The sequence below is a fragment of the Limanda limanda genome, chromosome 15 (assembly GCF_963576545.1).
Source record: "Limanda limanda chromosome 15, fLimLim1.1, whole genome shotgun sequence".
NCBI lineage: Eukaryota > Metazoa > Chordata > Actinopteri > Pleuronectiformes > Pleuronectidae > Limanda > Limanda limanda.
The window spans coordinates 4,112,126-4,124,556 of NC_083650.1; the positions used below are offsets into that span (position 1 = coordinate 4,112,126).

Below are 12,431 nucleotides of genomic sequence, written 5' to 3' on the forward strand. Positions count from 1 at the left end.
CATCACTCCACACTGGTGCACCAGCAAAATGCTTTAGATTGTATAACTGGAGTAATTGATTTTTCCGTGCGGTTGCAGCCCCTCGGCAGCAGGGGGTGCTGCATCGCCCTCGGCCCTCCTCTTCCCAGCGTCCTTGTTCTGTGCCCCATCTGTTCAACAGGAGATTATGTCTGCGGATTAAAGGTATTAAACTACAAGTATAAAGAGCCAGCGTGTTCAACAGAGACACACAACACACGTCAGCACAGCTGTCCTCATCACGACCGTGCACTGACTTCCATTCACAACCTTAACTAGAGCTGATCAAGTCTAACCCTAATCTTAACTAGAGCTCATTCATGTCTGACCTTAACTAGAGCTGATTCAAGTCTAACCCTAATCTTAACTAGAGCTGATTCATGTCTGAGCCTAACCCACATGTGACATCAGCAATTACGTTTAGCTTGATTGTTTTCATGACGTCTACTGATCCTGACAAGGTCAGGACTAGTCCCTACTGATCACGGCTAAATGCCCAACCCAGATTTACATGTAATCTTAACCCTGACCTAAATTTAACTGCGATTTCCCTTTAACCCAGACTTACATTTAACCCAGTAGGCAGGCTTCGTTGAACCCAGACCTAAATTTAACCTCAATTCTAAAAGCAAGTCTTAATTAACCCTCAAACTGTCCTTTAAGAGAAATGCGGACCAGCAAAAAACGTACTAGCTTTCCCTGAATGTCCCCACACCACATGGTCTACTCTAGACTCACAATGGTCCCCACAAGTACGCACACACATTCACACACACACACCCACACCCACACACCCACACACATGTTTGCACTTCTATCTTAGTGAGGACACTCATTGGCACAATACATTTGGTAGCACATAAACCCTTTGTCCTCACAAGGTAGAGGAAGGACATGAACACACACACGTACACGCACACATTCACACACACGCACGCACGCACGCAGGTATCAGGTTCATGTCTTTGATTCACTAAAGTCCCATAATCTCCAGGTGATTATTTCAAATAAAACTTTATTTAAAAAACGTCACGGGGATAAAATGGTCGAGGTCAGGACGCAGGGGGCGCGCACAGGCGGCCGCGCATGCGCACTGTGCGCGCGCAGCGACACGGCAGCAGCAGCATCAGCGGGGGCGCGTGCACGCGGCTCGGAGGAGGGAGGGTGTGCTGGCTTGTGTCATGCGGGCAGCCCGGAGGAGCGGCAGACGCTCGGTGCTTCAGCTCCATCATGGCTCTCAACATCCCCGGGGTGACCGTGATGATGTTCTTCTACCTGCTGGTGCTCGGCATCGGCATCTGGGCCTCGGTGAAGTCCAAGCGGGAGGCCAAGATGATCCAGGGCGATAAGACGGAGATGGCGCTGCTGGGCAACCGGGGCATCAACCTGGTGGTCGGCATCTTCACCATGACAGGCGAGTCACCCTCCATGATATCATCCGCGCCTCACCTTCATTGTTACTAACATCGTGATCTCACGCGTTATTACATGCTTATAACACGCAGCATCTATTGTTATGTAACAGATACGTATAGATGGATATATTTAATTTAGATGAAATACGCCGGGGGAGCGACACGAGGTCTTTAAAACAGGAAGTCATCCTTTGCAATATCAGGAACCTCAAGTGGGTTAAAAAACCAGCTGACGCCGCGTTAAAATCATAAAGCCACAGATTCGCATGTGATAATAATTCCGGTCACGTGACGGATCACCATTCAAGCTAAAAAAAAAAAAAACACCCTGCGATCACATTATATTTCTGATTAAAGTTGCAGGAGAGGCCGGTTTCTGTTCTCAGGTTTCAGGTGCAGCAGCAGCTTTCCTGCTACTATATCCTCTCTCTCTCTCTGTCTGTGTGTGTGTGTGTGTGTGTGTGTGTGTGCGTATGTCGGTCCGTCTGTCTGTGTGTGTGTGTCTGTCTGTGCGTGTGCGTGTGTGCGTCTCATATACAGCTACATGGGTTGGAGGAGGATTCATCGTGGGCACGTCGGAGGCGGTGTACAATCCGTCCATGGGCCTGATCTGGGCCGTGATGCCGGTGGCAGCGACCATGTGCTTCATCATCGGTGAGGATTCATTTTAAAGGGTCTGATCCTTCACTGGTTTCATTTCTCACACTGAATGAGAAACGCCGCACCAGTGGCACCAGTGGCCCCATGAGGCTGCAGAGCTCATTACATTACAGGGATATAAATCAGAAATCCATCGTGTAGAGTAGTACTGGGCCACACTGACAAAAAAAAAAATATTACCTAAAGATTTTGATGCATAATGAAAAAAAAGTCATGATATTACTGTATAATAAATCCGCATTACAAGAATAAAGTCGTATGTCATAATCTAATGAGAATAAATTCACAAGGTCATTATTAACCGAGATAGTATGATTTAATGAGAAATAAGTAGCAATGTTATGAGAATAGAGTCATTATAATTACAACAATAAAGTGGTTATTGAGAATTAAGTCTTAATTTAGCGAGAACAAGGTCATAATATAACAATATCAATTCGTAACATATACATGGTTAAGCCTTAATTTAATGAGAAAAATTTTATATTGTCAAAAGCATAAAGTCGTTATATATCAAATGAATAGATTTAACCAGATTTTATGCATGATTTCGCAATCACTGGGGCAGATCCAGGAATATTGGGGATCTCTTTCTTTAACATTGTGAGATTGGATGGTTTGCTTTTATATTTTAGCCAATTTCTCAGAGAACGTTTCATGAATCTTAATGAGAAGAATCCGACATATTGAGAGGTCTGATATTTACGAGTGTGCGTAATATGGTGCAGCTTGATTGAATGTAATGGACTGTTGGGCCTCGGTGAAGTTGTGGGATCTACTGAGTGATGTTCTCGTTTTCTTTAACCAGCCTCACATCCTGTTGTTAGTGTTTATCCTCTGTGCCGACGCCGACTGGCCACACCTCAGACTCAGCAGTTCAGGATCTGCACCGTTAGACTCGGCTGGACTCTGACGTGTGAAGGAGCCTATGAACGACCAGTGTTATTTCACAGGTGGTCGGACCTGTGACGCCTGTCGCAAGAATTCTGTAGAATAGGATGTTTAGTTAAGAGTTTAGATAATTGTGGCAAGAGCAGCGTAACATCGCCCGGGGGAAGTTCACCGCAGGAAATGATCTGGGCTTTTACACACTGGTCAATAAGGGTTTTAAAACACTTAAATTGATATTATTGACATATTTATGTACTGATCCTTTATCAAATCCCAATATTTACTTTACATTTGCAACAAGAACATTAGCGCATACCTCCAACAACAGCCAATCAGACTGCACCAAATCACACACACCCACAGATGCCAGTCCTCTACAGATGCCTGAGATTTTGTATTAAGATTCATGAATTAATTGGTTAAACTTGGATTTAACGATATCCTACCAGACCCGTAAAACATCCTTCCATCAAGTTTCATGTTAATCTGTCCTGTAGTTTTAAATAATCTTATAAATCATACAAACAAACGAACAGGGTTGAAAACATCAGCTCTTAAGTGGAAGTGAAAATGTGTTATCAGTGTGGATCTTTCTTCTGAAGAACAGTTTAATGCATGCATTGTTGAGAGAGGTAAGGAATTGATAAGAGACGCCCAATTAATACACAGACCACTTCAACTGGTGCCACTCCAAAAGTCAACAGTGCCGAAAAGAAGTTACACATTAAAACACACACACACACACACACAAACACACCAATCAAGATGCACCACCCACACCCAGTCATACAAATATGTCCTAAACATGTCCGATTACGATCCATAAATCCCCTGAAGTAAAAATGTTGAACAACCAGAAAAACTCTGTTCCATGTTCAATGGGTGCAAACTGTCCAGGAGAGGACAGAAGCTTTCTGATTGGACAGAGGATGAGTAAACATCCCTGAGTGCAGGATGAGGCATCAAACAATTGAAACAGGAAGATAAAAGACAGACATTTAGATTTGAAGGCAAGTGGATCTTGTTTTATTTCAGGAAAAAAAAAAGCGTTCACACAGAGACACAGGATTCAACCAATTTCCCCTTGGCCTGTAAATAACACGCTGACGGGGTTTGAGTAATTAGTTTCACATGTTCTCTCTGAGAAAGTGCACATGTGTAGGTTTCGATTGGACTACAGCAAAACACGATGGTTCTCTTAACTGAAAAACTGGAACCACTGTTAATCTTTTCTTTAAGTTACCACATCCTCTTCCAAATTCCTCTAGTGTAAAAAGACAAGGTTTTTCCCCCTAAAGATTAAAATGACAAAACATTATTTTATCTCCTGATCATCACAAAACAAAGACAATAAGATAACCAGAATGAGATAATAATAAGTTAACAGGATCTGACGGTCGTGGATATAAGGATGTTGAGGTTTTTTCGCGTGCGTCTTTGGATGAACGGAAACACAACAGATTGCACAACTTCCCTGATGCGGTCAGATTAGTGGGAGAAAAAAGAACAACATTCCTGTTTCATGTGGAAGTCACATGAGGAGAGAAAGATTGGTCCTTAAACCCTTTAACACAGACATGAGCCAGGTTCAATGTTTTTACTGATTATAGATTCATAACTTTGATCTCTTCCCAAAGTTAAATCAACATTATTCAATGTTTTCCCCTTAAAGCAGCAGCTTGATTAAAATGAGTTTGATGGTTGAGTGACTGTGAACGTTGAGAATGTTTCCTCCTTCAGTTCCACTGCTCAGCCTGAACTTCTGCTCTTCTCTATGTAACTTTGGTTACGATCTCCCGTGAGAAGTGAGGAGCTGACTGAAGCAGATTGTTCCGGGTCCGACTCGTTCACAACAACAAGTACATGTGGGGACGTTCTGACGAGGGGGCGGAGCCTGTAGAGCAGCAGGAGACAGGACATGACGTGTATATTCTCCTGTGGAATGAGCAGTGCTGTTGTTTACAGCTCATCCACACCGGCGTCGGCCCTCATCAGCAAAAGCTCAGGAATCTCCTCGTCTTTCCAAGTTGACGTCTTCGTCTTCCACATGTTCGTGAGAGTCAACTGTCAGAATCAGCTCCAGCAAGTTGGAGAGTGAAGCTGAACTGTAGATCCGTTAAAAAGACTCAGAAGTCAATAAAAAACAGAGTTTTTCTCCAATATTTAGCAGGAAACTTTTAAAATATGAAGAATTCTAGTTCGAGCTTGGTGGATTTGTTACAGCAGCAGCTCTTCTTGTTCAGGAAGCAGAGGATCATGGGTAATATCCCGTTGTGCTTCAGTGCTTCTTGTAGGGAAGTCACGGAGCCCAACAGAAGTAAAGGCTCTTATATACTTCTACGTGTCCGTTTCTCGGAGAGGTCTCAGCGGGAGACAAAGAGTCTTTTTAATTTTTACTTCTCCGACGACTATCCGTCTAAAAACAATTCCCCGCCAAACCCATACATGGCGCAACGGAAGACGAGCTCAGAGAAGCCTACCCCATTTGGGAAGAAGAAGTCCACGTGTCTCTGTTGACATGTTAGCTTGCGTCCCACACACTGAACCATGGCAACTAACAGAACTAAATAAAGTGACACCCAGCGTGTCAAGATGCTGATGTAATCGTTTCTTAGCGCAGCGGTTCCCCGGTCTTGTTTCCGAACTGTGTTGCTGATTCCACAGCTTGAATCTGCTTGAGGCTACATGTAGCTAGAAGCTACACGGACCTAGCTCCCCCCCAGCTTCCACACACAGTCAGCAGGGACTCCCGGCACTAACTACTACTATCCAGTGTTTGCTTCTAACCTGACAGTATTATAGAAACAGTGTCATGATAGAAGTGGAATTAAAGTCGTGACGGCGGGTTCTTGCACTGTTACCACCGCAGTTAGCATGGTGGCTAGCCTAGCCTGCTAGCGCCGTTTTGAAAGCTCGTTCTAACCGTATGTGACCGTGCACACATGCCCTCAGTGCTCGAACGAGCCACCGTCAGCCGGACAACTCCGCTGGCTTAACACACACGTCACGTTAATCGTAGAATCATAGTTGTGTTCGTGTTTGTTGCTACAAGTAAACAGAAAGTTTGAGGTCCGGAAATACGGAAATGACGTCATACGGAAATGATGTCGTTCGCGGACCAATCACAGCCAAGAGCGGTCCGTCGGGTCTCTAACATGAAGACGGATAGTTCGAAAAATCAGACGTGTACGAAAAGCTGTCGGAGGCGCTCGGAGAGGACGTTTCACGACGGATAGGGCGGTCTTATCTGTCCGTAATAGAAATAACGGAGAGGCATAAATTGGCCTTAATCCCCAAGTGTGGCTGCAGGGTGCGCTGTTGCTCAGTAACAGTAACACAGTGTTGCTTTAAGGGGAAATATAAGAATGTCAATTTCAACTTTATCTTTATAGCGCATTTAAAACAACTTTGTTGACCAATGTGCTTTACAAAGTTAAAGGTATAACAAGAAAACGGCAATATAAATAAAATGAGATAATAGAAGAAGGCCAAAGAGAAGAAGAATAGATTATTTATACAGTAAACAAAGACAAAACTCAAACTAATGAATTGTGTTGTATATGTTTCATCCTCTGGAGCGCACATCATCCTAAATCCTTCTGTTTCCCTCTTGTCACTGAGGTGGTCTGTTCTTTGCCGAGCCAATGAGAAACAACAAATATGTGACCATGATGGACCCTTTCCAGATCAAATATGGGAAAGTGCCGACGGCTGCTCTGTCGCTGGCCTCACTCATATCGGAGATCATGTGGGTGACAGGAACCCTCATAGGATTAGGTAAGAATGTTTCTATATGCGAACCCCTTCGCTGTGGGTGTGAGTGAGAGTGTGTGATGTATTTGATCCCGGAGGAAGGACTCTGGCGCTGCAGCAGCTGACGACCGCAGCTCTGTGCCGAGTGAAACACAAGCCTTTGTTTTATAACTGTACAGTTTGTCTGAAGTGACCCTGTCACGGCCGCCGCGTGTAATTCATTTGATACAGTGGCAGCATGAGGTGGTAAACAAACAAGATGCACTGTAATAATCAACCGCTGCGGTTCTGTGGTCGGCAATAAATCAAATTACATCAAACTGTGAAACGGCTTTAAGCCATGATGCTGCCCCCTGCTGGAGTGAAAGATGTACGAAATAAGTTGGACTGCAGCCATTTTTAAATTGTTCCACTGATTTTAATTTACCACTCTCCAATTCTTCCAGAAATTAAGTTAAAATCTCTTTGAAACAACAATGTCAGCTTGTGCAGCAGTGAACATGGTGTCCCGCCCTTCATTGTGCTCGATCATATCAAATATCACCTGATCAAATAACTTGAACAAACATCAGTGGGATGAAAATACTTGTTCAACGTCTACTTAGATTTCTTTTGGTTTGGTCAATGTCCCATCTGCTAACATGGAGGAGGTGGCTTCTATGATGTGTGCTGCAGTCATCCACCAGGGGTAAATGGAGAGGAATTGGCTTCACTTTTGGGAGCCATCATGTCGTCCATACTTATTTACAATGTCTGATTTTATGGGTGTGCATCCGTGCATGTGTGTGTGTGTGTGTGTGTGTGTGTGTGTGTGTGTTTGTGTGTATGTGTGTCTGTTTGTGTCTGTGTTCTCAGGTGTAACCATGAGTGTGATCTTGGATCTCTCCTACACCGTCAGCATCTGGATCTCTGCTGCTGTGGCCATCACCTACACTCTGATGGGAGGTCTCTACTCTGTGGCCTACACTGACATCATCCAGCTCATCCTCATCTTCATCAGTCTGGTGAGTCACTGCTCCTCCTCCTCCTCCTCCTCCTCCTCCTCCTCCTCCTCCTCCTCCTCCTCCTCCTCCTCCTCCTCCTCCTCCTCCTCCTCCTCCTCCTCCTCCTCCTCCTGTAGACTGTAGAGTTTGTCTACCGGGGTTCACTGACGCTCATCTCGTCTTTTCAGTGGCTGTGTGTCCCTTTCGCGATGATTAACCCGGCTGTGACTGACATCACGGAGACGGCCTACAATTTCACCTTCCAGACTCCATGGGTCGGGACCCTAGAGGCCGACAGAGCCTGGAGGTGGATCGATAACTTTCTTCTGCTGGTAAGGAGGGAGGGGATCGAACTAGAGGTTTAGCTGAGGTGAAACAACATGACAGCTCCCATGACCGGAGCTAAATCATCGTGATCGCACCCTGGTGGCTGACTGCAGTGTAGGTCAGAAACCCTGAAATCAATGCAAAGTTTCCGTATCTAACATCGAGGATAAACAAGCCTTTAGCTTAATCAAAGTACTTTAACTGCGACTGACTCGTGATTGGTCAGGACCTTGATCCTGTAGCTATAAACAATTATCACTATTTAAAGATTCTGCCTTCAAATGACAGCACAAGCGCAAGATCATGGCGTCCAAATCTGAGATATTTCAGTTAAATTTCTGTACAGCAAGAGGAAGTACAAATATCATATCATATCACACCATGACTTAAGTGTCATCTCTGTTGTTTCCAGCTCTTTTTTCTTTGCACTGTGATCTTTGTTTGTGTAACACTGAACTTCAGGTGTTACACAAAACAAAGCAGCAGCAGCAGAAACGTGATCTCCTGCAGAGCATGTTGTTTCAACTACAATCACTTGCAGCTGCAGTGAACCCTTTAAGTCGGTTAACAATGAGATTAGTTATGTAAGACTGAGGGACTACATTTCCCAGCATGCCCTGAGTGACCTTCAGGATTTGCCAGAGGGTGGTGGAGGTTCTCATGTTCAAGGTGAAAGACTCATTTGTCTATCTGGATCCAAAATATTCTGTGTTGCAGGATAAACATTTTTTTTTTACCTGTTTCTAAAATGATGGCTTTGTTTCCTGTGAGTGATGTAACAGATTAAAATAGAAACACCAAGAACCACGTGATTTTTTTATTTTTGAAACACATCCCAGAGATTTATCTTTAGAAACTCAGAGGATAAATTCTCTGACTCAGATTCCAACATGAGAGGTTTATGCTTTATCCAGGTCTTGTAACAACTTAGACAATATTTTATTTTATGGAAATTAGTGCAAATAGTGAGAAAGTGATTTATCACTGCATCTCTTTCATCTTCCCTCAGTGTCTTACTCGTCTTACCTTTTTCTCCTTCAAGGGTTTGGGAAACTTGGGTCTCCAGAACTTCCACCAGAGGACGCTGTCCGCCGCCTCCTCATCTACGGCCAAGATCACCTGCTTCGCTGCGGCGATCATCGTGCCCACGTTAGGGATCCCGCCCATTATCCTCGGAGCTGTGGCTGCATCAACAAGTAGGAAACAAACCAAAACGTATAAACATATTGATTCAATAATTGATTGAAAAAAATCAATCATGTTCCGTTCATTGTCCTCAGACTGGAACATGACGTCTTATGGATCCCCGTCTCCGTTTGAGCGCGGGGAGACGGGACTCATCCTGCCCCTCGTCCTGCAGCACCTCACCCCCACCTACATCTCCATCATCGGCATCGGGGCGGTGGCCGCCGCCGTGATGTCCTCCACCGACTCGGCTCTGCTGTCTGCAGCTTCCATCTTCACCTCCAACATTTATAGAAACATCCTGAGGACACAGGTGAGGAGTCAAGCATCGCTGCTATAAAATATCAGTTTCGGGGGGGGGGGGTTGTCGCTCCGTTACAAAGCGTCACTTTAGAGCGGGAGTCAGGCAACATCCCTTCACACCTGGACCTGTGACGGATAAATCATTGAGAATAGAGTCAGAGAAAAGCAAGAAAAGTTAATTAACAGGATGTGCTCTAAAAAGAGAAGCTGTGAGGTTTAATCAGGACTGCACAGAGTCATGTTCATTCTTCAGATGTCTCAGTATGTCTCACATTAGTCAAAAGTGTGTCAATTAAAAAAAAAGCATGGATGTGACATGACAGAAAAGTGATGGAGAGATTCAAGAGGAAAAGTCAGGGAAGAGAAAAGCAGCTGTTCAAGCTGTTCAGTGGTCAAGGTCTTAATCTTTTAGTTTTTTATTCAGATAACTTATTTATGTTCCTTCCAGTTCAATGAGAAAACTGGCAATAAATATTGCTAAAATATTATTTTAAGGAGGAAAGTTTTCTCTCTCTGGACATCTCGTAGTTTAGATAAACTGTGTCAATTAGATTTTCTATAAAAACATAAACCATGAGAAATATGAGCGACCAATTCCGATGGTTGTTCCCTTTCCGCCCTCCAGGCGTCAGACCGGGAGATCGGGTGGGTGATCCGGATCTCGGTGGTGGTGGTGGGCCTGGCCGGCACCTCGCTCACCTTCCTGGACAACAGCGTCCTGATGATCTGGCTGCTCCGCTCCGACCTCACCTACACGCTCATGCTGCCGCAGCTCGTCTGCGTCCTCTTCTTTCCCATCTCCAATGGTTACGGGGCCGTGCTGGGCTGCGTGACGGGCATGTTGTTGCGGGTGTTGTGCGGAGAGCCGCTGCTTGGGATTCCGACCATTATCAAATTCCCAGGATGCACTCTGGTAGACGGCGTCTATGTCCAGCAGTCCCCGATCCGAACCATCTGCATGCTGACGGCTTTGGTGTCCATCTTGCTGTTTTCCTACCTGACGTCCCTGCTCTTTAACCGCGGACTGATTCCTGAGAAGTGGGACTTTTTTGATGTAAAGAATCAGTACGCAATACAAACACCAGGTGTCGTCAGCTCAGAAACCAAGGACTCAAACCTGCAGGAGCAAAACGAGAACAACGAGGCGTGTGAACCGATGTTAGAATCAACGTGTTAAGTGAGAAATCGCATTTTCTTCTGTTTGAACTGGTTAAAGAACAAATGTTTGTATTTTATATTTTACTTTTATATGAAAAAGAAAAACACGGCGTCTATGCTCTTCGTTGTAAGAGCTCAGAATGTTCTCTGCAATTTTATGCAGCAGTGATACTTTCAAGCATCGAAGGATTATACGACATTAGACCCCTGAGCACAGACAAGTAGAAGACACCGCCCCAAAATAATCCTTGTACTCGTCTCACGTCTTTTGATCAAGTTACTAAAACGACTGGTTAAAGAATTATAGCTGCTGGAAACTGCAGCTGAACTTCAGCTTCACATATTATACACAATTGTACAGAATAACACAAAATATTAAGAGAAAAATCGAGAAAACGCCAAAGCACTCTCCTTTAAACACGCCACAATCAAATTAAACCCAAAATCAGATGCGTTTCGCCATAAAATTCCCCCCCACCCGAACAAAAAGAAGAATGTTTATTCAACAGTTTATTTAATACGTAAATGTTGGTGCAACTACGGCAGACGTGAATGTCATTTGGAAGAAGATGACATGAGTTCAAATTTGTGTATACTAAAAAACACTAGCTGCTGAATCTGTAGATTTACATCCATGTAACTGTCTCTACAGTTTAGGGCGGAGTTTATATACACGTCAATGCTCATTGGACAACACCTGTGACGCCAGGAAACATGTCATTTATCATGGAAACCGTAGCAAAACGCTGCGAAACATTTTTACGTCAACTCAGTGAAGATTGAGCGCCGAGATTCGCTTCACATTCGTGTGACCGCGCAATTATAGCGGTGATCCCCCAATAGGAATGTCTCACTTGGACATGTGGTCCAAGTGAGAGAGGATGTAAACAATGATGTTAAACATTTTTAATTTTTCACCCCTGTCAGTTGGCTTGTAACCAAGATTACGTAGAAACTACCGGATGCATTTCCAGGAAACGTAGTGGAAGGATGTGGTATAGGTCAGGAAAGACCCCATTAAATTTTGGTGCAGATCCATTTGTTTAATCTCCTTCTTCAACATTGTGAGACAGGACAGTTTTGTTGCCTAGAGAATAATTTATGGATCTTGATGAAAAACATCTGGCTTCTATGAGTGTGTGTGTAGCTTGGTGCAGCTGGATTGAATTTAAGGGACTGTAGGCGGATGTATGGGCTCCACTGAGTCACGTTCCAGTTTAAAAGGAGAGTGCTTCGGAAGTTTCTCTGATTATTCATGTCTCCCATCCTGAGAGCAAAGAGTTCAGGAAGCTCTGAATCAAACGATTTCTATTTGTACAAAATATCAACAGAATGTAAATCAGTATTAGACGCTATGTGGTGAATATTATTCTCGTTAAAAAGTTGTTTCTCTGCTGTCAGTCGTATTCAAATTGCTTGGAACACTGTAGTCTACAGTCATTGTGGCAAAATACATTACAATATCAGATCCAACTTTATTTTCAGATATAAATAATGAGACCATGAGACGTTCCTCCAGTTCTGCGACTCTGGCTTAGGGGCACCTGTCCTGGGGATGCTCATGTGATAATCCATCTGTGCTCTGGAAGTAATTTTATCCTTGAATGCTCACCATTCATCTTTTACTCTACGTCCTGGTTTTACTGCTGTTTAAGAACAGCGACCGCGGACAACGAGGTCTCGTTGATGTGGAAAACGAGGCGCCACCAGAGGTTTGGTTTAAACTGCCGCCGACGCG

The 12,431-nt window shown here is 44.2% G+C and overlaps 1 protein-coding gene across 1 annotated transcript; it reads left to right on the forward strand.

Annotated features, from left to right (window-relative positions):
* The first annotated feature begins 1,248 nt into the window (after window positions 1–1,248).
* Window positions 1,249–11,324, forward strand: LOC133021118 (high-affinity choline transporter 1-like). Its single transcript, XM_061087894.1, has 8 exons — window positions 1,249–1,432; window positions 1,974–2,087; window positions 6,606–6,761; window positions 7,593–7,741; window positions 7,909–8,052; window positions 9,090–9,243; window positions 9,328–9,545; window positions 10,161–11,324. Exons 1-8 carry the CDS (start codon window positions 1,249–1,251, stop codon window positions 10,710–10,712), a joined length of 1,671 nt encoding a protein of 556 aa, XP_060943877.1. The 3' UTR covers window positions 10,713–11,324.
* Window positions 11,325–12,431: the final 1,107 nt, after the last annotated feature.

Excerpts from the sequence above, each read along its gene's own strand:
- LOC133021118 (XM_061087894.1), top strand. The coding sequence starts at position 1,249 with ATGGCTCTCAACATCCCCGGGGTGACCGTGATGATGTTCTTCTACCTG. Across the intron at positions 1,433-1,973 it reads CGGCATCTTCACCATGACAG|CTACATGGGTTGGAGGAGGA; the intron begins GCGAGTCACCCT and ends TCTCATATACAG. Across the intron at positions 8,053-9,089 it reads TCGATAACTTTCTTCTGCTG|GGTTTGGGAAACTTGGGTCT; the intron begins GTAAGGAGGGAG and ends TTCTCCTTCAAG.